At 35.6% G+C, this 27,083-nt stretch overlaps 3 protein-coding genes across 6 annotated transcripts; 1 reads left to right on the top strand and 2 right to left on the bottom strand.

The window, feature by feature from the left end:
• The first annotated feature begins 11 nt into the window (after positions 1-11).
• Positions 12-25,535, top strand: LOC130621422 (uncharacterized). Of its 2 annotated transcripts, XM_057436705.1 has the most exons (3): positions 12-429; positions 22,323-22,589; positions 22,709-25,535. In XM_057436705.1, the coding sequence occupies exons 2-3, from the start codon at positions 22,444-22,446 to the stop codon at positions 22,920-22,922; spliced, it is 360 nt and encodes a 119-aa protein (XP_057292688.1). In that variant the 5' UTR covers positions 12-429; positions 22,323-22,443; the 3' UTR covers positions 22,923-25,535. The 2 variants fall into 2 exon arrangements, with proteins under 2 accessions (XP_057292688.1, XP_057292689.1); XM_057436706.1 differs by lacking the exon at positions 12-429 and having other exon boundaries at positions 21,759-22,589; positions 22,712-25,535.
• On the bottom strand, positions 8,022-9,839 carry LOC130621421 (N-acetyllactosaminide beta-1,3-N-acetylglucosaminyltransferase 4-like). The gene is made up of 2 exons (XM_057436704.1): positions 9,595-9,839; positions 8,022-9,499 (listed from the first exon to the last, which is right to left on the bottom strand). Exon 2 carries the CDS (start codon positions 9,356-9,358, stop codon positions 8,291-8,293), a length of 1,068 nt encoding a protein of 355 aa, XP_057292687.1. The 5' UTR covers positions 9,359-9,499; positions 9,595-9,839; the 3' UTR covers positions 8,022-8,290.
• Positions 18,517-25,112, bottom strand: LOC130621420 (N-acetyllactosaminide beta-1,3-N-acetylglucosaminyltransferase 4-like). 3 transcript variants are annotated; one of them, XM_057436702.1, is made up of 2 exons: positions 25,004-25,112; positions 18,517-20,036 (listed from the first exon to the last, which is right to left on the bottom strand). In XM_057436702.1, exon 2 carries the CDS (start codon positions 19,812-19,814, stop codon positions 18,672-18,674), a length of 1,143 nt encoding a protein of 380 aa, XP_057292685.1. In that variant the 5' UTR covers positions 19,815-20,036; positions 25,004-25,112; the 3' UTR covers positions 18,517-18,671. The 3 variants fall into 3 exon arrangements, with proteins under 3 accessions (XP_057292685.1, XP_057292686.1, XP_057292684.1); XM_057436703.1 differs by lacking the exon at positions 25,004-25,112 and adding an exon at positions 24,958-24,975; XM_057436701.1 differs by lacking the exon at positions 25,004-25,112 and adding an exon at positions 21,135-21,448.
• Positions 25,536-27,083: the final 1,548 nt, after the last annotated feature.

Genomic DNA, 27,083 nt, shown 5'->3' with positions numbered 1-27,083 from the left:
TTTCCGCGAATTTTTAGAAAACAGGGGGTTGTTTAATGAAAAACTTTATAATTAATTGAACTAAACTCAAGAAATTAATTTATTACCTTAATTAATTTAATTACTTTAATTTATTGCCATAAGTAAGAAAAGTAAATTTAGTGATAAAAATGAATGCATTATTTTAATACGCCATTTTTAATAATAATTACCCCCGTGACCTCAATCGCCGTTTTCGCTCAGAAGCTACAGAAAACAAATGGGACAGTTTACTGATAGTTTTACTGACTTTGTTTTGACCGCTCGCACATAATACACCAATCAAAACACTTGATTGTTTAAAAAACCAATCCAAGACTTTCGCGGCCTGGGCATGCCAACGAAGAAACATGAGGACCGAAACATGATGGCCATTTTTGTTTTTAAAGTAATGGTGGCTCAGTGCTGTTTGTAAGTCTGTTTCAATTTTTGTGTACTATAAGCTTTTTATTTTCGTAATATTGTTTTTTTGTATGTTCTAAAATGTTAAGATAAATACATTGTCACGTTTTTAGTCACGTACAGATCTTAAACGTGCCAGTTTTGGATTTTTGGCTAGGAACGAAGATTTTGGAGGCTAGCTAGCTAGAACCTTACTTATTACTATTCTGTATGGTATAACAGCTTTTATCCTACCCAACATTTATTTTTGTGTTGAGACTGTAGCCATTTAGCTAGCTCCTATCTTTGGCTAAAAAGTGAAAGTATAAAAATGCAGTTTGGCTACAACAATATTCTTAAACAAAAAGTGTTATGCTAAGTGCAGTTAGCTAGGTACCTACATCTGTTTTTATTTTTTCCTGAAAACTTTTTGTGCAAATAAAATGACTGACAGATTATTTTTGCTGAACCGGTAATGACAGGCTGTTCCCTGTGTTTTCATTAAAACCGATGTTGCAATGAAGTTTTTTTGGAAAGGGGTATTACGCGTATACGCCTGTTCAACTCTGTTTTACTATACTAAGCGGTTAGCCCAGTGTTAACAACATACTGTTGTTTTTAGAAAAGGCTGTTACGCCTATACGCATGTACAACGTGGTTTTCCTGTACTAAGGGGTCAACCCAATGTGACAATTCATTTTTAAACTTTCTCGGTAATCACGTCTGTACGGATGTGCAACAATGTTTACTTGGACTAACCGCTCAGCCCTGTTGTGTTTTTTTAAACAGAGTCTGTGAAAGTTATTTCCAAAGGCGTATTATTCCTATACGCCTGTGCAACACGGTTTAACTGTAGTAAGCGCTTAGCCCAGTGTCACGATAAATTTTTTAACTTTCACAAAAACTTATTCCGCAAAATAAAAAAATATTGACTTATTGTTTTTGCTATGATGGGGTACCGACTGTTGTTTGCAAACTGTGTTTTTATTTCAGCTATCGTTGCGGGAAATGTTTTTTGAAAAATATGTTACAGTCGCAAGACTATAATGGTGTATGCGCTTCACTTAATTTACGACATACTGTATACCTGTACTAAAGTGCTCCACCTGGTCGTGTGGCACAGTTTACGGCTCTTATTAAGCGCTCCACAGAGTGTTCAACGTCAGGTCACACCTTGACTTTGGCCTACCCCGGCGTTTTGACACCGGGGTAAGCCAAATGCGAGACGCGTTTAAGTGGTATAAAAAGGATAGGCGGACCCGTGGATTTTTCCACGGGCCATCGACTAGTCTATATAATAATACGCCAGTTCCGTGTGTCTGTAACAGGCAAAGTGGATGTCGTCATTTTCCTTTGATGTTGCCGAAAAATGCATATCCAATATGTTAAATTTTCTGACGTTACGGCGCGACGTCAATAATATTACTTTAACGTCAATATCCTATATTAAATTATTGAAGCCGTTACAGTGCACTTAAAACTTTGAGGCCAAATAACTTGGAAACGAGGTGGTGACGTCAATGATTTTTCACCGCGTGGGTAACTAGGGACCACCTGAGACCAATTTGGGTAATTTTCCAAAACCTGGTTCCCCAATCCGTTTCGGAATGGACGGGTTAATGACGTCATCAAAAAACCTTTAAACCCCAATATCTCTGCAACCGTTTGTCAAAGATATATGATCCTATACATTTTCTTGATCATCGTTTCAAGACCTATACAATGAAGGCAGCAGGTATACAAATTTCTAAAAAAAAAATTTGGGGGGTTTGACTGGCCATTGCTGACATCAGCAAAATGTTAAAACCCTTATGTCTCATTAACTGCTTATCAAAAAGATATGATCATATACATTTTCTTGGTCAGCGTTTTAACATCTGCATAGTACAGGCAACAAATAAACTAAATTTCGCCAAATATTTTTGTAATTGCACTGCTGACGTCAGCAAAAAATCTAAAACAACCTACTTTTCCATTGTCCTTCTGCCTAAGTGGATTTTTCCACGGGCCTTATCGACTAGTCTATATAATAATACGCCAGTTCCGTGTGTCTGTAACAGGCAAAGTGGATATGTTCATTTTCCTTTAATCTTACCGAAATTTTCTTTGAAGTAACCGAAAAATGCATGTCTAATATGTTAAATTTTCTGACGCTACGGCGCGACGTCAATAACACCACTTTAACGTCAATATCCTATATTAAATTAATGAAGCCGTTACAGTGCACTTAAAACTTTGAGGCCAAATAACTTGGAGACGAGGTGGTGACGTCAATGATTTTTCACCGCGTGGGTAACTAGGGGCCACCTGGGACCAATTTGGGTAAGTTTCCCAAACCTGGATCCCCGAATCCGTTTCGGAATGGACGGGTTGATGACGTCATCACAAAGCCTTCAAATCCCAATATTTCTGCAACCGTTTGTCAAAAGTTCATGTTCCTATACATTTTCTTGATCAGCATTTCAAGATCTATATGATGAATGCAACGGGTGTACGAATTTGTGAAGAAATTTTTTTTGGAACTTTTTGATAGGGACTTTGCTGACGTCAGCAAAATTTTAAAGCCCTTAAATCTCCTTAGGCGTTTGTCAAAAACATAGGATACTATACATTTTCTTAATCAGCGTTTCAAGATCTATACGATGAAGGCAACAGGTATACAAATTTCTAAAAAAAAGTTTTGGGGGTTTGACTGGCCATTGCTGACGTCAGCAAAATTTTAAAACCCTTATATCTCATTAACCGCTCATCAAAAGCACATGATCATATACATTTTCTTGATCAGCAGTTTAAGCTCTACACAATAGAGGCAACGTGGAAACACAGTTCTGATTTTTTTTTGTGGATGGGTTGCTGACGTCATCAAAATTTTTATTCTGCCTCAGTGGATTTTTCCACGGGCTTTATCGACTAGTCTATATAATAATACGCTAAGTGTGTCTGTCTGTGTGTCTGTGACAGGCAAAGTGGATGTGTTTATTTTCCTTTGATTTTCCCAAAAATGCATGTCTAATATGTTAAATTTTCTGACGCTACGGCGCGACGTCAATAACACCACTTTAACGTCAATATCCTATATTAAATTAATGAAGCCGTTATAGTGCACTTAAAACTTTGAGGCCAAATAACTTGAAAACGAGGTGGTGACGTCAATGATATTTTACCGCGTGGGTAACTAGGGACCACCTGGGACCAATTTGGGTAAGTTTCCCAAACCTGGGTCCCCGAATCCGTTTCAGAATGGACGGGTTGATGACGTCATCAAAAAACCTTTAAACCTTATTATCTCTGCAACCGTTTGTCAAAAGTACCTGATGTCATACATTTTCTTGCTCAGCGTTCCAAGATCTATACGATAAAGGCAACGGGTATGCAAATTTCTAAAAAAATAATTTTCGTCTTTTCGCAGGTCTTCGCTGACGTCCAGCAAAATTTTAAACACTTCATATCTCCTTAATCGTTCATCAAAATGATTTTATACATTATTTGACCAGCATTTCAACCTCTACATACTACAGGCAACGAATGAACTAATTTTTACCAAATGTTTTTTGTATCTCTACTGCTGACGTCAGTAAAAAAGTCTAAAACAACCTACTTTTCCATTGTTCTTTTGCCTAAGTGAATTTTTCCACGGGCTTTATCGACTAGTCTATATAATAATACGCCAGTGGGTAACTAGGGACCACCCTGGGACCAATTTGGGTAAGTTTCCTAAACCTGGGTCCCTGAATCAGTTTCGGAATAGACGGGTTGATGACGTTATCAAAAACCTTCAAATCCCAATATCTTTGCAACCGTTTGTCAAAGATACCGGATCCTATACATTTTGTTGATCAGCGTTTCAAGATCTTTACGATGAAGGCAACAGGAATACAAATTTCTAAATAAAATTTTTTTGGGTTTTAACGGGTCAGTGCTGACGTCAGCAAAATTTAAATGACGGTTGTTTTTCTCTGTTATCCCGCCTAAGTGGATTTTTCCACGGGCCTTATTGAAATCGTCAAAAAATTATCGAAATGTTTATAAAATTCAATCACTTTAAATATAGAATGAATTTTAACATTTTGTTTAAAGTTTCTGACAGCCAAACAAAAAGCTATTAAGCCTATTTTTCGGTGTTTACATAATTTGCATGAAAATTTCCAAAATTGCTGAAAACCTTTTAGGGTTACATACAATAAAAGCAGGAATTCAAAATAATCATGTCTTCAAACTTTACATTTCCCTTTAAAAAATAAAGTTGTGTTGTAAGTTTCAAGTTCTATCTAAGAATAATCCTAAAGGCTAAAATACCCGGTAAGTTTACACGGACCGTTTAAATGTAAAATAAAAAAAAACTTACCGTGTACAGGGGCGGATCCAGACTTTTTCAAGGCTTAGTCAAAATATTGCTGCGCAGCAGCAATATTTGGACTAAGTGGGGTCTGGGACGAAGCCTTAGAAACTTTCGCTATATTAAGCTTTGCGGGTACAAAAATCGCCGAAAATTGTCTTCCGATTTATCTAGTTATTAATAAAATTGAAGAGAAGAAACGCTAAGCTATAAGAAAATCTCCAAGAACATTTTTTATAAGAATCAACTCTCCGTTTTACACGTCTTATTTTAGATAGATAAAAGCACTAAAATTAACAGGGATTAACTACAATAAACTGAGACAATTGTGAATATATTTTAATATTTATAAACTCTTGCTGTTTCTGCCAATATCAGGCTTCATCAGCATGACTAGGTGAATCAAATGATCACACCAGCCATGGACATCAAAATAAAACTCAATCATAACAAAAACAATAAGAATAAGGAAAGATCAGGATAATGAAGATGAAATATACATACATGTGATATGATACATACACGTCAACCCATGTATTTGTTCAGATATATTTCTTTATTCATAGGGCTAAACTTAAGTTTCGTTTGAACTTTAAAAGAAGATTTAAGAAGGGCAATTTTCTGCTTTTTGAATGCTGAAATAGGAAAATGCGACTTTAGTTTAAGAAAGTTGCAACCTGGATTAAGGGGAACGTAACAATACCTTCATAACAAAATAAAATTTTTAACTGATCTTCATCAAGTAAAATAGATGGGCGTGGCAATATACAAATTAATAACTAGATAAATCGGAAGACAATTTTCGGCGATTTTTGTACCCGCAAAGCTTAAATTGGCGAAAGATTCTGACCTCACCTGGGGGGCTTACAGCGCCCCCAGGACCCCCAGCTGCTAAATTCAAGACTTAGTCCAAATATTGCTGCGCAGCAGCAATATTTTGACTAAGTCCTTGGAGGAAAGAATTTTCCGTATTCTTTCCTCCAAGCTAAGTCTGAAAAAAGTCTGGATCCGCCCCTGCAATATAAATGCTGTTAGCCTTCTTTTTGTGTCATTTTCCATAATCGTTACTTTTGAAATTTGGTTAAAACTCGTTCAAAAGACTTACCTAAACATTTTTTGACTTTACTAAACTTGTCCAAAAGTTTTTTTGCCGAAGCATTTTACGCTGAAAATTTCAGTTATTAATGTATTCAACGGAACCTAAATGAAGTTCTTCAGTCAATATCACGTTATTTTACAGGAAATGAGCTCATAAATTTGAAAAAAGAAAAATCGGAATTTAAGTTACTTGGAACAAACAAAGGACTTTCTAAATGTCCTGATCTACCCGATATTTTGTATAACTCCGAAAAAATAATGTCTACAACGAATTATAAATACATGGCAACTAGAATATACAACATATTGAACATGTGGGATAATTTCAACCGCTAACACAAGCAATCTTCAATTTAACTTTTCGTACTGTCTGCCTTTTGCGGTAGTAAACCTCCTGAATACGTGTATAAAATTTACTCCACCAAGATATTACCTGCATTACTTTATAACTGTATCAATAACCTTTCATCGAACTGCGGACAACAATCTAAGTTGTTATCGATAAAAAACTGTGCTAAAAAAATTTGCAAAACAGCAAGTTTCTGACTTACGTAAACAAATCGAGAATCACTCCGTTATTTTTGTTTTGAAATGTTTTAAAGAATCAATTAAAAAAGATTTAAAAGATTACTTTACTATGAGAAGTCATTCTGTCCCAACACGAAATAAAAAAAATGCAATTTTTAGCCCATTGAGATCAGGCGAGCATCAGAGGGTTTTTCTAGTCTAGCAAAACAAACTAAAACAAGTCTAATCAGTACAAGTAAAAACAGCTTCATTCCCCACAAATTCTATTGTGTTACACCAGTTTAATTGTACAAAGAGACATTCTTATGTGTATGATGAAATGATAAAAAAAAATCAAATGACTTAATGTTTTTCATAGTGAGAAACTAAAACAGAACTCGTACTATCTATATACCTCAGGGTGGAATGTTGCAGCACGTTAGCGGAAAGTAGCTATGCTTTTTTATACTACCCATATAATAATTGCCACTTTGACTAATCAGTTTGGAATTATTAAATTTTTTTTATAAATTCGCACACTTGTAGTAACATCAAAAGTCCTAAGATAATATATCCTAGTAGTAAGCTATTTAAGATCTGCAGAAAGTTTTTATCAGTCTACGGGTGGCTATTTCAAAAAAGTCAAAAATGTAATAACATAGTATGAAAATAGAATTTTCAAAGTTAAGTAATGTTTTTATTAAACATTACCAATAAATGTTTGAGAAAACAAAAGAATAAGAAAGTATTATCTTATCACAAAGCGATTGCAGAAATCTCTATTTTTTTCGTCAACAACAACAACTTTAAGAAATAAGCCTCTGTGTTGAAATTTCTAGCAAGTTATCTAGGTACATATTGTTCTATTATCTATAAGCAACTGTAAATATATTTCTGACATAGAGACTTGATTTAATGTATTAACTTTGAAAAATTATGGCAGCACACATGTTGTGAGTCACCATGTCTTATAATACAAAGATAAAAATATGCCTGTTACTTATTAGTCTATCATGCTTACATTTGGTCTAAAAAGCTCTTGATTGCTTTCGTTTGGTCCAAAGGGCTCTTGATTGCTTTCATTTGGTCCAAAAAGCTATGGATTACTTTCGTTTGGTCCTAAAAAACTCTCTTAATTGCCTTAGTTTAGTCCGAAATACAAACTAAACGGTATTAATTACAAAAAAATCAATAATTATTGGGAAATACATGCTGTGCACTACTTCGAATTCCATGGAACAAAGTTGTTAGTTTTTTGTAAACCAATCAGGGTATCAGTTATTTCAGCAAACTAGTCAATTAAATTGCATGAAAATTGATCGCAAGTCAGTCGCTTTTTGCCGTATCCACCAACCCAGTCACAGAAGAAAAAAATCCATGAAGTTAAGTCGCTGGGCGGAGGGACTACTGTACACTATGTTTTTTAATCCTCGAGCAAAATTTTTGTCGGTTGCGTGACGGCGCTGACTTACACTGGATCCGCCCCTAGTTATTATATATAACTAGCTGTATAAAAACTCTTTAAAACTTTGTTATATTACTAATGCTAATCACGGAAACGGCCAAAAGCTTGGAAAACTAATTAAATCGCTTAAAATCTTGTCTAATATTTAAATTGAGCATAAATTTAAAACGATTTTTTCGTACAAAAGCACATGAAAAAATACGCCAGTCATTAAAAAATTATTTTCTATTTATCACATTCGTGTCGTTAATTTATTTATAAATATGATACACAACTTCTCAAGTGTTAGATTCAATAAACTTTATCGTAATGCGATAAATATAAAAACTTTTGGCAAAAGTTATTTGACAACAAAAAAAATGGAAATAAGAAATTTGACAATACAACACGCAATCTGATGGCTTAAAATACCTTCAAGTGCAAACAAAACACGCAAAAACAAGCTAAAATCTCCCATTACTTCTAAAAACTTTAGAACATTATCCTTAAGAGATTCTATCATGGACACTAGCTCTAAAAAGTTTATCCATGCATTCATTAGACTTTACTGGGTGATACAGAATTACCCTCCCATTATAATCACATGTATTGGTTTCTTTAATTTTTTCAAACGTATCTAAATGTATTGGATCAATTCCTGATTTTAACGCCAGATAGCCAACGTAAGCGTTTGCATTAGGTATATTTTTAACACGTGATAATTGATTGATCATGTGTTCAACAGTATCTCTTGTCAGAAGATAACCTGGACCTCCACAGTACCTAGGAAATAGCTTTGATTTCAACCCTTGCTTAGTGAGAATTCGTCGTTTAGTAGGATCAACCGGATCTTTAAACATCACACTTCCGGCGTATAGTTCTTTTTTAGGCACTTCATTACTTGATATTAATTCAAAAAGTCTTGGAACGTTAAGAAACACATAGTCTTCAATTTTAAGAAGGTATTTAAACTTGCAAAAACGGAAAGCCCATTCCAGTCCAGTTCGAATTTGACTTGTTAACTTGCAAGGGTTTTCATAGTTTTTGCTAATTATAATGTCATCATATTTAGCGATTTCATTTGATAAAAGCTCCATTTCGTGTCGATTTTCGGTCGGTTCAAGAATAAATAAGGTCTTCCAACGCTGTCTATAATCACTTGCCCAAGCATGGCGGATATTTTCGCGCCTTTGGAACATAATTATCTGAGTTGGGATCAATATAAGAACGATATATTCATGTTTGCATTGTGTTTGGGAAATCAAATTTGTTGACATTAAGTTACTTGTATGTGCATCTTCTTTTTGGTTGCCAGACAGCTTTCCTTTGTTTTCTTCTAGTTTTAACGTATCTGAGGAATTCTTTTCTGCACTTATGATAAATCCAATACGATTAACCTCGCTTTCCAAATTGTCCAATCGGAAATAAAAATCGGTTGTTTTGTTTCTGGCATCATCAAATAAATTAATTTTCGTGTGAAATTGAACAGTATAAAAAACACACCATAATGAAAAAGCATATATTACCATAAGAATTGTGTTTCTCAATTTCTTCTCAAACATTGATGGTGCCATGTTGTTATTTTAATTGTAAAGCAAGGTAGAGATTACAGATACGTTAATGTTTTTGTTTATAAGATGTTTGCATGCAAATATTCAAACATGTAATTTGAGATGACGGTTTGTTTAAGCGTACGTAAATAGATCTCCGCATTACTGTAAAAAATTAAAAATTTAACAACATTAAAATTTCGTTCTTGAAATTCCATATTGACATGTAGATATCCATATTAAACATACAAAATTATTACCTGCAACTAACTTGAAAGCCTGTGTTTTTGTCCTATATTTCTTTCGTGTTCAGTGCCATTAATTAGTGATAAGCTTCTTGAAATAATTTCAATTCCTTCGGGGTTATAAAATTGAGGTTACAAATCATTTATTTAACAATCTTTTCAATATATACTTAAACGTTAAATTCATCTGTGGCATGCTAATATTCTTTTAGTGAAATATAATAACAAGAACTTATATTATATTTTTAGAATAAAAATAATATAAATGTAAGCTATGCACAAAAATAAAAAAAAGTTATAAATTCAACAATCTTAAAATGAAAATATTACACGAAAAAAAGTTGGAACTAAATTATCGTTAATAAGGAGCCAATCGATTTTAATTTTTTTAATTACGTCTAGGTTGTAGAGATGGGAAATGTGACGTCAGTCAGTGACGTCACAACAAATCCAGTACCCTACGCTACCATACCATATTGAGATATGGAATTCAAGGGGTAAAGTCCCTAATAGGCGGTGCTGAGTAGGGGTAATTCCCTAATAATCAATGACGTCATAAAATCATACAAAAGGAGTAAAATTCTAGCACAGTCGCGTGCTCGTACGCAGTGACGTCATCAAAAATCAACGCATGCGCAGTAAGGAGGGGAATAACTGTGTTAGTTTCGAGCAATACGAAATCCTCTGACGGCGTTAAAATTCTTACAATTAAGAATGAACACACACACCGTGAAACAATTACGTGATATCGCAAAAGTTCGTGGACTTACGGGGTATTACAAGCTACGTAAAGCCGAATTAGTTGCTCTATCGGAGGATGTACCGCAGTATGCTTGGAGGCCACCTAAACAACCAGCTAAGCCTATACCACCGGGGGATATGGATATCTTCGAGAGGAAGGAGATGGCGAAGGTCGGTCCAACTATACAATCAGGGAGTGGCATAACTGGGTATTGCACCCAATCTGACATGGACGTCTTCGAGAAACAGGAGCTGTCGAAAAATCGTAATTAGCTTGTGGACGCTGTCCCCAAACTAATAAGAGAGGAGGTCAAGAGAACATATGCGACCATCAAAGGTGCGATGATGTATTTATATAACTGGGCAGCCAACACAAGGCCTACACTTCACGACGAGGTAGAAAAAGAGGCCGAGGAAGACTATATTGAAGACATCCAAAATCCCTACAATCCAACGGGGCAAAATTTTACACTTCAGGAACATAAACATGCTCTCCACAGGACCTTCCCAAGTTTTTGCATTCCCCGTATAGGAGGGGTCGACGTTGACGGGTATATAGGGATGGTGCGACCAAACGTGAAAACCTCGGTTGAGGGGCAGGTAGAAGAAATGGGGTCGGCAAAGGTACAATTGTCACTATGGATTATGTGGAAGAAGCCAAATATAGAGGGGGCAAACGATGAGTACATTGAGGTGAAAAAGGTCTTCCATAGTAATATGGCCTCAGTATTCCAGGGTAGCGACGTAGACAATGTGCTAGATATGATGTTTGCCCAAATCCAAGTTTGAAAAGAATAACACGGACGTTGCGGTAAACGTATTGTACGTAATGTGGAAGAAGATCAATATACAACGGCAATCTGAGTACAACATAAGGTGCAACATGCAGGCCAATCTTTTGCTTATAATAGATGACAAAAAGACTCACTACCTTTTCACTAGCTTTTTGGCCTCAAAGGCTGTAAACAACGGGTTCAGATTAGCCACATACCAAGCACGATCAATCATAATGAAGACCTCTATGTTGACGCGCCAAACATGTCCCAGAAAGATGTCGTTTTTTCAGGCAGTCTCAAGCTCTTATCCGACCTAACGTTAACAGGAACCAATACAAAGCGTACCATTGTCAGCAACATTGGCAAAAGCCTGATAAAAAATCTACGCATTACGTTGAATGGCAAAGAGGTCCAGAATATATCGGATTATAACATCCTGGCAGTGTACCGGAACCTCTGGCTGCCTAAATTTGATAGGGACAACAACCTCATCCACGAAGGCATAAATTCTAATGACGGGAACATAAGGGCCCTGCAAGTCAAAGCCTGCGAACATGTAGGGACGAATGAAGAGAAGGCCATCTTTGCGGCCTATGGTAATACGTTCTGTATACCACTGAGAAAAATATTTGAACTGACCCGAGATTTGCCTTTTTATCCGGCGGAATTCCATGATAGGCTGCAATTTGCCATACCTACCATAAAGTTACCTCATCAAGGATGGGGGTACAGCAGCCTCGGGGAGCACGGCGGCAAAGGTGGCCGATGCTGCCTATAAGATTACAAATATTAAACTAGAGTTTGACAAAATCACTCATGAAGGTAGCAAAGTAGTCATGATGAAAAAAACAGATACCAGCTACAACCTCCAAGTGATACTCCTGCCAAGTCCTTGAAAGGTGTATTGCTACTCTTCATAAGCCCCGGAAAAGTTAAGCCCTATGCTAGTATCAATGAATTTTTCTACAATCCGAAGATTGAAAAGATCAGTGTCACTGTCGAAGGGAAGCCTAATGAGTGATAGTTACATGCGATGCTTCCCAAAATCATTTGGAACAGCTTGTTAACATTTTCGGTGCCCACGACTCTAACGTCACGATTGGCCAATTCTTCAACGAGAGATGCGCTCTATTTGTGGACTTCCCGGCCACTCACGACGATATCCTACATGGTAGCGGAAGGTCCCTACAACGTTCGAGCGATGGGATAACACTCTATATGATCAAGAAGTCCGATGAAACTGGGGATTTTACGTGTTTGTATACATCTTTCAAGACGCTCAAATGAACATACTTGGTGGTAGGCTTGATGATGTGAAGTATTGAATAAAGATGACAACGATATCTGTAATCGTCGCTGGGGCTGCAAGAAATGCACTAGCCTTCGCAGGAACCAATTTTCTATTCAGTAAACTAGCAGGGCATGGCAAGGCGGAACGGAAAAGACATGACGAGGCCGTTGAAAACCTTAACGAAGCCCAAGCAGAGTGGATACGTAAAAGGCAGGCTAAATTTGACTGATTCAATGAGCAGAGGGAGATGCAGCTCAAGGCAGGTAAAAGTCTGAGAGAATTGGACGATGACATGTATCAGTATTACATTGCTTCGGACAAAAAAGCCCCTAAGTTGAAGGATTTTTACACACCCTCGAAGCAGTAACATGATGGTGAGTTAACGTTTTTCTTTGGCTCCTTATCTCTGTTAGGGTTCGTGGCTTACAAGTATCTGTAAGATCGCGTTTTTAACATGTATAATAAAGACATGTCAAAAGCATCACATATCGTTACCGAAGAAGAGGCTTAAAAGCTAAGCCAAATTTACTATATGCCGAAACACCTGTGGACCAGCCGCAAAGCCATCAACTTACTCGCAAAGGAGAGTGGTCTATCCAAAAAACTATTAACTCATTGGTTGAGTAGGCAACTCTTGTGGTTGAGGAACATCAAGGGTATTTACTACCCCCATTCCATCGTTACGAGGCCCAATGAAATGCATCAATTTGATCTGTTATACATGCCCCATGATCGGTTGTATGGTAGCACCTACAAGTATATTCTGATAGGCATTGACGTGACTTCACGTTACAAGGTGGCTAGGCCTCTAAGAACGAAGAAAGCCAGCGAAGTCGCGGATATGTTGAAGGACATCCACAAAGCAGGACCTTTACACTACCCTAAAACCTTCCAATGTGATAATGGTTCTGAATTTAAGTCGCATGTAACGAAGCTACTGGAAGGCAGGGGGGTTGAAATTAAGAAGGCTACAACCAAATATCATCATACGTTCACAGCCTTTGTAGAGAGCTACAACAATGTTCTCGTGGAAAAGCTATTTATGCCTCAGGATGCGCAGTAATTTGCTTTGGGTCAAGCACCTGTATGCCATCGTGAAGGGACTCAACAATACCAAGACTGACATGATTGACCTAAAACCTAACAAGGCGGTGCGTCAGGATGTACCGCTTGCGCAAAGCCAGAAATATCCCGAGGAAAACCCCCTACGCGAGGATGGATTGTACTTATACCTCCTGCATCCCGGGGAGGAGCATGGAGATTCAAAAAGACGCGCCACCGATGCTTTCTGGAGTAGTAAAATGTATAGGTTGGACCGTATAGCAGCGGGTAGCCGTGTTATATACTACCTAAAAGAAGAGTTGATGCTTATTCCGGAGGATGTTGAGGTGCCTCCAGAACATGTTAAAGAGTGGTGATAGGAATCAAGCTTTACCAAGGTGGCCCATGGGAGATGCCCCACTTTTGCACATAATTTCTACTACCCGCAAAAGTAGTAAAAATTAGCGCCCTCTTACGACATATCAATATCGAACATTCCCTCAAATAGCTCCCGCGTATCATCGTCGTGTAACGTGAAGTGACTTAGGTAACAATTTTCGATACCCAGGCTGTCATCCCTGAATCGGCACCAGGCATGTACAGCATTGGTGTCGTCGCATTCCGGTTTCTTTACAGTCATCTCGGGGTACATCTCTCCCAATTTACTTATTCTTGCACTGAGTTGCCTACACTGGCGTCGGATCATATAGTGCTTATGAATGCCATTTTTTCCATGTTCGTGAGTATCATTCTTATCAACTACGCGTAGCACGGTATCACATTGATATCGGTGTGGAACATGCCTATGCCGTAGTTCCGATTTGTCTTGCTTAAGAACACTAAGTTTTTCATCCCTATCCTCGATCTCGTCTCCGAGTGCCAGGAGTTGATTGTCCCTATCGTCTAGATCGTTCTCAAGTATAGCGACAGCAATATATCTGTCCTCGATGGTCCGGCCGTAATTATATCTTGCAGTTTTAAGACACCTGCCCGGGCAAGCCATTTGATTAAGCCCACAGTTTTGGGCTTTTTTGACCTACACACAATCTCTTATGCGTCGTTTAATGTTACAAAAGCGTCATGTCCATTTTGACTTTCTTTGAGGGATGCGTCCGCCGCACCCCCTCCCCATAATATCACTGCGATGTATGGTTTTCACGTTTCTGTGTGCTGCCCTTTTATCATCAATTCCTAAAAACCTCCCAAAATCGGCACGTTTAAACCTAGGTTGATCCCGGTTGTTGGCCGGGGTCTCGATGGCTCCTGTATTGAGCATAACTTGCGACGACATCTTTCTATATACCAATGCCTGACCAGAGGATTTCACCGTGGTCGTTTTAAAACCCTTGCGGGTAGTAAAAAGCGTGTCCACCTATTCCGCAAGCTCTAGGAGGCGTTCATGCGTGTAATGTTCACCAAGCCTAAAATGTCTGACCCTCTCCGGGTTGGCTTCAGATATATGGTAATAACTATAATTTTAAGGTTTATAAGCTTAATTTTATTGCAGGCTAGAAGATCAGTGTGACACATATAATCATTATTTCTGGGTTTGCATTGCTGGTACTAACGCATTCGTTTTAAGAACACTTTAAGCTGGCTAAGTGGCACCTACTAACGCAAACACGTAGCTTTAGCTTAGTTTAATCTAGTCCCACGGTCAAAATTCTAAGCGAGGATCATAATGCGGCTATATTTAGAAATAACCTTCACAGGGTTTGTGTATTTTAGAATCCAGTCTCACGGTCAAACCGTTAGTGAAGAACATTCTATACCTAGAAACAACCCTGACAGGGTTTGGGTGCTTTAAAGTATAGTCAAGACTGCTTGACCTTAAACAGGTCAGGACAGCATCGGTTGATTGAGTTCACGTTTTAACCCTATTATCTATTAGACACCTGCATGCCCAATTTTAAGGTCCTATACCTTTTAGAGGCTTTGATATTGGCTATTACTCGAAACTAACCCCTAAAATCTCTATGAAACCCTTATAATAGGGAAAATGTAAATAACTCTTGTTAGGGTTATCCTTAGAATTTGAAACTTACAACATAACTTTGTTTCATCAAGAAGAATCATTCCGCATCTTTTATACACGTAGTTAATCCGATTTCCCGATTTTTAGGATTTTACCCGAAAATCGAAAAAAAAAACGGATTTTCGGCCATTTTTTATGCGATCCATGTAAAAATCGAAAGTTATGTTAAATAGAAATTTCAAGCTCTTGACGACGTCACAGAAAATATGCCAACGCAAGCAAAAATTTAATTTTGCCATTTTGTTCCATTTGTGACGTACATAAGTGTGCTATGTTTGATTCAATTTAGACAAGTCTGTAAAACGTTATTCGCCCCGGTCATAATATGTTCCAAAACCACCGGACCGAATAGGGTTAAGTTATATAATCTAGACAAAAACGCGCAGTGAAAGAATTGGGTTTCCGAATTTGGGATTCCTGGTATTAATTCGAAAGCACTGAGATTTCTAATTTTGTAATTATATTCAGCGTAGCGTGATATTTAGTGATATATTTTATTACGTCGTGTTAACGTTGTTTAAACCCGCGCCTGATTAGTCAGAATAACGGCGAATGGTGAAATATTTAATTTAAGCGTGGATTTAATATTGTATTTTGACAAAATTCGGCGCACTCACTAAATTTTCTCCACATGAATTTTATCTTAAGGTACCTTATACAGACAAAATCTGACATAGCAAAACTTTGACCAAATCGGTAAATCCCTGCTAAAACTGGCCAGTCGATAAAAATAGCTAAAGTAACTTCCTGGATTTCAAATGATCTACTTTTACATACTATGGATTTTTTTACTAACTGGTGTGTTTAATTATAATATAGATTTTTAAGTCTTACCAGGTTGCAGAAACCCATCCTGTAGCTACGCCGCTTTAACGATGCTTAAAGGTTAAAACTTTTTATTCGATTCGCTCTCATTAATACCGCATTTATTTAATTTTGCCTATCCAACATTTAAGGACTAACCCAACTCCCTTGGCCGCCCCAGAATGTTCCCAATGATTTTTAGCTAATTATTTCTTGACAGTTCTATGTGTAAAACTAAATAATAACTTAATAAATTAGCAAGACAACCAACCAGAAAGTGAACTGGCATCTCACATTGGACAGTGTACAAATTTATGTCGTTTAAAATTTTGTACCCTAAAATTTTATCTCCATGAGTTGAAGTAGCAGTATCGATTTGTTGAACTTCATTTCTCGACAAAAAAAAAAACAAATATCGGTGGTCACTGTAGCGCAAACTACATGGTCTGCCAAACCAGTAGAGCAATATCCATCACGAAGGTAGCCTGTGTAACTTTTTTAAGAAATTTCAGAATTTCTATCAGAAGTAGGAGTTTCCACTCACTGTGCGTGTACCTTACACAATAATAAATCAATAAGAACATCGTCTGCATTTACGCACTGTACAATATGTACAACTTTAATGTCTCCTCTTGCCACTACACCCTTTTTAAAAAGAAATATACTCTAAAAATATTCAAGATATAATTAGACGACAATTAGGAATGTAAAATATGCTTATCTTGAAAGTTTGCTCAAATGATTATGGCTTTTTTACTCTTTTTAACTCCTATAAATTGGTCATTGATGGTGTAAAATGTCTTTCATTTTAAGTAGCGCGCCCACAAAATGCAGTTTTATGTCTGTCAGTTAAATTAGGTTGCTTAAAAAATGATTTTCAGACAATACGTCATTGATCTTTCAGAACTAAATATATCACTATCACAAAGCAAAGTAGACAACCGTTAATGGCAACGGAGAGCGATATCAAATTAAATTTGCGAGAAAGAGCAATATACAGTAGACTCTCGAAATGACGTTATATCGGGGGTTCGTTATATCGAGAGTCTATTCTAGTGTTGCTAAGGGGGTTGTCAGGGCAAAATTTTGGTACAATACGTTTATCACATAAAAATAAAAAATATAACAGGTTATTACTGAATCTTGTCTCCGCAAAAATGAAAATTTTATGTTTTACACTTTTATTTAAGAACAATTTTGTAAGAACAACAATAGGCTGGAAGATAGATAGGAAATAAGAACAAAAAAAGAATAGTAGACAGTCTGAAGTGTAATTAAAAACAAAAAAAAAACCCGCACAGAAATAACAATAACCAGTCTTTGAAAAATTTCCATTGTTCTTATTTATCGGCCATTCCAAGCCTTGTTGTTCTTATAAATATATATTTTTTAAAAAAATGCGGTATAAAATGTATGATTCTTTGGTATTTCTGAAGACAACAACAAATAGAAGACTAATGTTTACAATTTGTATTCGCAATAAAAAAAATACCAAAAAAGAAAGAGTAAAAAAGGAACGCAATAGCTATACAATGATATAATAGCAAAAAAAAAAAAAAAAAAATTCCCTGCTAGAAGAAAATATAAAGAAAAAAAATCATAAATTTTTATATATAAACCGAATTTTCATTCATCTTTGAATCTTATAACTTGGAATTGTTTTCACTATTTGGACATATAACTTAACTACAGTTTCTGGTAATTTTTACTTATAGAGGCACAAACCGTCAGCTAATTCCACCTCATCCAATAAGCCATGTCTAAATTCAGCCGAATAAATTTCAAGTAAAGCTGTCCGCAAAATAATTTATTTTATAAACTTAAGATTTTTTCCAGTTTTTCTTTGTTGTTTTTATGGTTCTTCGCTATAACTAATACCTTATTTTAAAGTCCCTCAACACACAAACACAAAAATTGGTCCATTGGTACAACAAGGCAAACTTAAACGGACCATAAATATGTTTGAGTTAGTTGAAAATTTTTTCAAGAGATTGACAATGTGTTTAACGCTATCTAATCTGATTTCAAGCCACTGAAGGTCTTCTTAATTGATGCTGAGAGATTTTCACATGAATCGTAAAGTTTCAATTCCAAAAAAGTATTTTTTATCTTTATTTTACATATTAATTTATATATAATTTTTTTCAAAACAAGGTGCTCAATTTTTTGTTATATATTTTGATTTAAATAAAAAGTAAAATGGCGCCAAAACACAATTTGGTGTCAGAAATAACTAGAACAAACACAAGAAAAACTTCTAGTCATATATTATTTTTTAGCAGCTTAAAAAACACATTTCCATGTAAATAATCCTAATTTTTACCAACACAAGAATTTATGACAATTTAAAACAAAACAAAACAAAAAAAAACAGCTGAGCTAAAAAAAAATATTATGCGCTATATCAAGACGTTTCCTCCAAACTTCGTTTGAACAATTTCTCCATACAATCTCTTGATTTGACTGGATGATGGACAATAGTGTCCCTCTTGAACTCGCAGGCTTTTTCATCCTCAAACATGCGAAAATTATCCTCATGCATGACATCAATTCCTGATTTTAAGGCTAATTCCCCAATATAAGCATCATCAATACTCATGCGTTTTACATTTGGAAACTTCGCTATCATGCGCTCCACCACATCACGTGTTAATATAAACCCTCCTCCTGAGCAATACCGCGGATATGTTTTTCTTTGAAATTCGTTTTTAGTTACACCATATCTTCCACTGCGAAACACGTGGGCCTGGTACTGCACGTTACCTGCGTATAGTTCGCTGGTCGGCGTTTCAGAGGACGTTAAAAATGAAAATAACCTAGGGAAATTTATGAAAACATCATCATCGCCTTTTAACATATACTTATATCTACAATAACGTATCGACCATTCGAATCCTGCTTGAACTTTAGATGTCAAGTTGTAAAAGTCTTCGTAAACATCACCTAATATTATATCTTGGTGCTTGTCAATCTCGTTGGACAACAAGCGCAAGTCATACGTATTTCGAGAGCGACCGACGAGAAACACAGTCTTCCAGCGTTTCATTTTGTCGACTCCCCACGTATTTCTAATGGTTTCACGTCGACTGATATGCGAAATGTGGGTAGTGATAAGGATTAAAAGTTTATACTTTTGATCGCATCTTCGTTGTGTGACCAGGCATGTTTGATGATCCCGACTTCGATTTGCATATAAGTTTTCGTACTGTCCATAGGTATCAACACCTGTCCAAAATGAACTGGCCTTGATTTGGGTATAATTAAATGAAGAAGAATTACTAGGTATTTTTTTTACTTCTTTCGTGACTGCTTTCGTCAACGCATTACTGTAAGAGTTTATAAAATTATCGTAAATTTGTTGAACTTGGTCTTCTAAGTTTTTTATGCGTTTTAACACATCGCTACCATAGCTACGCATTGAGTTTTCATCCGATTTTGGAAAAGTCTTTCTTGGGTGTGCTAAGAAAATTACGAAGAAAAAAGCTGCAAAACAACATATAAATATAAAGCGGCTCCGAGTCGTCTGAAATGCAAACTGCGCTACCATCTTGATATTCGAATAACCACGTTGTTCGTGTCAGCATAGATATATTCTTGTCAATATACGTATATTTGTTTTTTCAACTTTCTCTTTTTAATTTTTCATTTCAATTTCTTTTCTTTTAAAAATCTTTTCTTTATGCCTTTTTCTTGTAGCTTTGTATAAAACTCTCTAGATTCTATGTGGTTATGTTTGCATAATTCCACTCTTCTTGTCAACTCTTTTTTTCTAAAAACAAAGTTTAACAAATTTATTATAAAATAACGTAACTCAATTTGTATACTCAACTTATGAATTTCTGCACTTTATAAGACTGTATCTTTAAATTTATTTCAACAACAAAAAAAACTTTTTATATATCAACATTTTTTTGTAACAAAAGTTTACAAGTTCTCATTCTTAAAAGTTGTTAAGATCTCCATCGCAGATACTAAAAAAAGTAGAGCTTTTGTTCTGGAAATTATAATAAGTTGGTAGTTAATGTAATTTCAATGCAATTTCAAACTTTTTATGATCATGCAGATATTACAGTAATTACAGATATCAGAAAGTATTGTTTTAATAAAGTATTTTTATAAAAAATAATCTTTTATGTGCCGCTAACGCCCATTTAACAAGTTCAAGAAAACACATGTTTTTTTTATAACAAAAACAACTAAACTTCAACGTAGGCTGAATGTGATTTTTTTTCTCACTTTTTCAGCCTTAAATATTCTTATTCTTATTTCGTGTTCTTTTGAGTTGTCGCACGTATACTAGTTAAAATAAAGAATGAAAAACTATTCCAAAATAATGCTGGTTCTTAGTAATTCTAGACTCAAATCATTTTGTTCTTATAATCTCAGGTTAAATTTAGGCTGAGAACATTCTTCACATGTTTTTAATTGTTAGCAAAGTCTTATCCTAACGTTCTTATCAACTAGTTTTATATATATAAAATGTGTCCTGGATGTGATGCAATTCACGCTGTTACACAAACTTATTGAAATATGCGTGAAACGCTCTTTATTGCTTACATAAAATATTCTTAAGACATTCTAACAAATAACGAAATTAAAAAACGAGAGAAGATTTTTATTTCTCGCCCAATGTTTTCAAAAATGTAATAATTAATTGTTTAACCTCTAAGGTGGAGAATACATTGTAATATGTGTCACATGCAGGTGAATCAACCATAATTACAACGCGCTGTGGCTTATAAAAAGATATGACTTTTAATTTGTGGGCGACAAAGGAGAAGCTTGAACGTAAATGATTAAAATGCATAACCTCAGCAAAAATAAACAAGAATTGTTGTTAATAAAAGAACTAAAGAAAAACAAATACCTCCTTTTTCTAAGTTTTATGTTTATGTGTATCAACAATTTTTCAAAAGCTTTTCCCACTTCTTTCTCTTGTTACTTTTTTGACCTTAACAATGATCTACATGCTATTATACACAAAGTTATTTAACAAACATTCTGTATATGTTATGAATAACAACTAAATACACAGTAAAAACAGTAGCCAAGTGTTTGACATCATGTCTACTTACACCTTACGTCATCTTGTTTTCACGTATTCTTACTTGGAAGATGTGAGAGAAACAGATTTATTTTATAGCATGTAAGGCTGAAACTTCTGACCCTAAAAATTATTGCAATGTAAATTTCTTTTTTTTTTTACTAAATAAAAAAAGGCATTAAACTTTATAAGAACCTTGTATCAAGGGAGATTCGAACACTCAGCTTCGATATAAAAATCAAGCAATAAGCCTGGGGAACGTTGGATGTCAACATGATTGATTGTATGTTTCAAATAGAATTCTATCCTGAAATAAAATTTTGCACAGGGTCAAGAAACCTCTGAAAACTTTAAATCACAAGCTCGTCCCAAGGTTTTTTACGTGCCTGGTAGCTAAAAAGAGAAAGCAAGGTCATGGAAACAAGGTTATTAAAATGTGTATTGATATTCTGGGACTGGTTACTTTATCCCGCTTTACCATAAAGCAAAAAAAATGACTTCGCGATTTGCTCTGGGTTTTAACAGATAAATTTCGACTTGCGCTGAGACAATAAGGGATGTCAAACAGGGAGAGTTAATGGATTAATAACAGGGAAATTATGATATCGCAGCTTTTTTTATTTTCTTCCATTTTTAACCCCCAATTTAGAACTTAAGGAGGATTATCAAAAGCGCATTTGTGGCAAAATCTATCTGAGCATGCGCAGCTTTGTTTGTTCAGATTTTGCTTTAAAAAATTCGCTTCGCCAGAGAGTCGAAATAGTTTTTACTTTTTAGAGGCGAAATATTTCGTTGTAAACTTTCAACCAATCAGAACGAAATGTTTAGTGTTTAATCTTAGAAAAACTCATTACTGGAAAGAGTTTAAAATAAATGCCTTGTTTTAAATACCGAAAGAATGCTTATATTCAGTATTTAAAAAAAATTTTCCGACGAAAACAAAAAGATATTCGGAATTCGGTTCCTTAAAATATCCCTTAAAATGTCTAACTTGCTTATTATGCTATGTAGGTTAAATAATCATGCCTAAAAGGTGGTGGCTAGTTTGTATCGCGGGTACTATGTGATGTTGTGTATGACGTAATGCATCTTTGGCGCGCGAGAAACTGGAAGAGTGGGCAAGACTGCAGACATGATGCGACAGTATTACAAGGCACGGACTTCCCTTTCAGATATGGAGAAGCCAACAAAAACAGTTGCACATGCACAAGCAAAGATATCACCCAAAGCTTCCGAAATTCATATAGCAAACGAAGTGGAAGTAGTTACTATGGAGAAGTATGTATAAAACATAATTATTACTCTTGTGTTATTCCTAATTATTTAATACATGAAAGGCTTTTGTGTTTGTTTTTACCTATTTTTACAAAATATTCTTAACTTGATATTTTTGACAGCAGCTACGGAGAAGATGCAGAAGAAAACGAAATTACGTTCGTTAAACCAATTCTTCATCCCGAGCTTTCTCCAAGACGTTATCAAGGTAGACTGGACGATACCATCCGAGATGAAATTCTAAAGGGTAGCCAATTGACGCACGCCACCATTAATTTGGCTCAAGTCATCATGAAGCAGCAGAGTGGCGTGGATGGTTTGAAGACAGTGGTTTAAACTTCTCCTGCTATTTGCGCTGGCGAAATAAGTTTATTCAAGTACCATACGTAGAGCAACGTCTACACTGGATAACTGTCATCAGAAAAGCTCATGACGAAGTATACGTTTATGATTCTTTAAGCCAGCACAATAGAGATCAAGATAGAGAATCTTTAAAAAAAATAGCTCGTATAGCGAACTGTCACAACGCCAGTATTAAAGTGACAAATATCACAGTTCAGCAACAATAGAATGACATTGATTGTGGTCTGTTTGCAGTAGCATTTTCTGTTGAAGAATTTCTTGGAAGTAGTCCACAATCTGTGTCATTCGATACACAACAAATGAGAGCTCACTTGTTAAATTGCCTGGAAGTTGGCCGATTTAGTCCATTTCCAAAAGTTATCAAAAGAGTTCGTTTTTGTCGTGCTTATGCAAAAGCGTACGACTTACATTGTTTATGCAGAGACATCTTTTTTGAAGATGATGTTGCGAAGGACAAAAGACTTTTTATGGCAATGTGCTCGGGTAATGAATGGTATCATCGTCGTTGTGCAAAAATCCCTTCAAAAGTATTTGCGTTAAATAATGAACATGAGAAATGGAGATGTCAGAACGCGTCAAAAATTGTTGACCTACTTTCGCCGATACAAACTAGCCACCACCTGCCTAAAATGTACAGACACGCAAAAACTAATCTTGTTTTTATGTACATCCTGACTAAGCTTTTCTATAACCCCTTTGCATGATTAGCCGTGGTGGTACAAAATCAACACATTACATAAAAACGAGGTTACTTTTGCTTTAGATAAGGATCGGGACGCCAAGTAGCTTTGTTTACTTTCTGTTTTGTGAGAACAAATTCTAAAACTGCAACCTCGTCCCCAGGACTTGTTATGCTTTTTATATCCGGACGATAAAAAGCCTAACAAGTCTTGGGGACGAGGTTGCTTAACACTGCAAAATTTGTAGAAATAATAGTGAATTAATGGTTACCAATGAAACAATAAATGGCTACCTTCAATCACGGACGAAATTAATGCAAAGGAGGACGGAATGTCAAACCACGCCACAAGCAATTGAGAAAGTTGTGTCTACTATGAAAGTAACACGCACTCCTAACTTGTCAACATTCACAGCATTTCACAATAGGTCTTTATTGGTAAGATCTAAAATCTCAAAGAGTACTAATTTTTGCTGACGTTGGCACGATTGTTTTCAAGTTTTCGGACCGTGGAGCGGATTTTTTCATAATGTAGGCATCGGGGATAGTATAGAGAGCTTATTACCGACGTTGGTTACTCGGACTTCACCTACACCAAGAAAACCTGTACTGTAGAGTTCTGGCCAAATAATACCGTTTTCGAGGAATATTCAAAAACGGAAAGGGCCTTTTGCAAAAATATTATGTGAGGCATCGTTGTTTTACCACATGTGAGCTATTTTCTGTAGCATTATACAACACAGCATTTAGATTTTATTAACTAAATTTTGTGAAAATTCAGCCTTCATTGCCACGAGTTTCATTTCGCACAGATGTGACGATTATCTGACAGGACAACAAGATATCCGTTTTGAAGAATTTGTCAAGGAGGAAGTCAAGGGGGTATGATTTGGGGCAGGGCTATTAGAAGGGATTAAGTGTCTGTTGAAAGTAACCACTAGAGGAGGAAGGGGAAGGAAAATGTCATCAAACCGTTCATTGTCAAGCTCATCAAGGCAAAGGTCTTATATAAAGAAAAAATCTGGAGCCGAGGAAATAGACTGTGCTTTGGTCATAATTTCCCCTTTTTGTTGTTGATTCCTACACGTGTCCTTTCAAAAACTTCTTCCGTCGACCTATCTTAAAAAGCGATAAACAGATTTTATAATATTGTGCTTCTTTTTTGTTTTTTTAAAATATTACAAGGTTCGAATGAATATAAATGAGTTGAGAAAATCCAGTTTCATGTTTGTGAATATTTATTAATGATCAAACGCCGTTAAGAAAACCCAATAAAAATCAAACCTTCAACAAATTACAGTTTAAAATAATTTAGAAAATAACACTTACTTTGAAAACATTAGATAATTTGTTTTAAATATTTTTTTTTACTTACGTAAAATATATCGTCTTCTTTCAGTTCGATATCAAAAAAATTATTCAATGTGTCGCGAGGAGTGGTTTTGCAGCTTTTCTAGTCTGAATGGCTTTGCGGTTTTATATTATTTTACATCAATATAAGTTTATGAAATATTTATGAGCTAATTCATAACAGAATACAATGGGGTAGCTACACACAACGTCCTTCTTACTAATTAATTATTATTCTTTTTCCTGCCGTAGTGCACGAGCCGCCAAAGAAAGACTTTTCCACTGTTAAATATTGAATCACTTTTTTTTCAGTGTTTATAGGCAGCCATATTTGTTTTTGAATACTTTTGAATGCATTTTCATTTCTCGTATGAATAATAAGCAGATATTCAGCAAGGTAAAATCAAATATCCGTAATTATTCAGTCGAGCTTGTGACATTCGACGACCCGCAGCGGATTCGAATATCAACGAGAACGAGCGAGAAAGAAAGGGAATGAGATGATAATGAAAGGAATGTGATAACAAAAACAATTCATTTTGTCTGAGACAATCAGAGTTTGTTTTTGTCTTTTTCGTTGTTCTTGTTTCTTGTTGTTCTAAAACATTCGCGCCTCAGTTAATTTCAGCTCTCCATCTGATTGCTTATATTTTGTGTTTTACTGTGGAAGATAATAGAAGATGGAGTGCAACATAATTCATCATTTGTTTAATAAATGTTTTATTTTTAATTAGTTTTAACTCTCCATCTGATTGGCTTGCATGTAATTCTATAAAGGAACTATACGTATATCCAAAAGTATTCCGTCAGATGCTTCCGCCTGAGGTGCATGATAATAATTGAAAAGAATCTATGCAATTGACTTTCCAAGCAAGTAAATTTCTTCGTTTTAGGATCCTTAATCGGTCCATAAGCATCACACAAATAAAAAAACATTGCACAAATAAAGTTGCTAGCATTGTGACCATAACAAACTCCATAAATGCTTGACAACAAAACCGCACGAATAACAGTGGGAACAATTCATGACCACACTATGACTATCAATAGCCGCATGATCAAGAAATAGCGAGGCTAGTAATAAGCACAACAATATGGTAAACCATGATAATTTATTTAACGCATAATAACAGTTACGACGAATTTCAATCCATAAAACGTAGCTATTTGTCATAAACCATAACTTTTTTCAGGCAACCGAAAAATAATTACACTTATATAGGCAAACGAGACAAAAACAAGACAAAACAAAGAAGCATAGCATGTTACTGGTTTGATTTAATTCAGATTTTTAGAATATAAGACATTCTTCTACACATCACGTGATATCATACCATGCTTGCACGTTGTGGAAATATAATATGTACAGCCAAGTAAGAAAGACTGACCTAATCCATCAAGTGAAACGTGAGCGTTTTGTTTACCTTTTAAAATCGCCATTTTGATCACAGCTTGCTGTTAAAGAATTGGAGCGAAACGGTTTTAGGTTTTGCATAGATACGGAACTTTTTCGTTTCATGGATAAGCTTATCTGCGTGTGGACAGAACTTCGTCACCAGGGGTTCTTTCTTTTTGACATCAAAGACGGCGCCAAAAAAATCCCTGGAGGTTACATCCGGTATAGATAATTTATTCACGCGTCATAATATATGCAACAATTTGCTAAAAAGATGGCGGAGACTATGAAAAATGGATAATGAAATTGGCCAAGAAATGGTAAGTCGAGTAGTAAATATTTTTATGAAAGATGTAATTTTGGCAGATTTTTTCATTGTTGACATTTTATATTAAAAAAACGGTTCCTTTTTCAGCTTTGTAAAAACATAATTTAGGCAATATCGTGCTAAAATGTACATAGGCAGATGTTATAAGCCATTAGCAAATAGAAATAAATCTTATTTTTCATTACATTTTTTCTGTTTATTTCGTACTACTAAATTGATAAAAAAATTTTAAAAAACTGCCACATCAGTCACAACAACCGCTCAACTAGACAACCCCCTAAGATATCCATTTTATTCTAATTCTGAACGTGAAGGAGAAAGAATCGATTCATATTTTAGCATCTCTGGCATGAATTGGCGGGTTTTGAACCCAAGATCTTT

Source organism: Hydractinia symbiolongicarpus, chromosome 12 (assembly GCF_029227915.1).
Source record: "Hydractinia symbiolongicarpus strain clone_291-10 chromosome 12, HSymV2.1, whole genome shotgun sequence".
In the NCBI taxonomy this organism is placed as follows: domain Eukaryota; kingdom Metazoa; phylum Cnidaria; class Hydrozoa; order Anthoathecata; family Hydractiniidae; genus Hydractinia; species Hydractinia symbiolongicarpus.
This window is presented reverse-complemented; position numbering and strand designations above follow the sequence as displayed.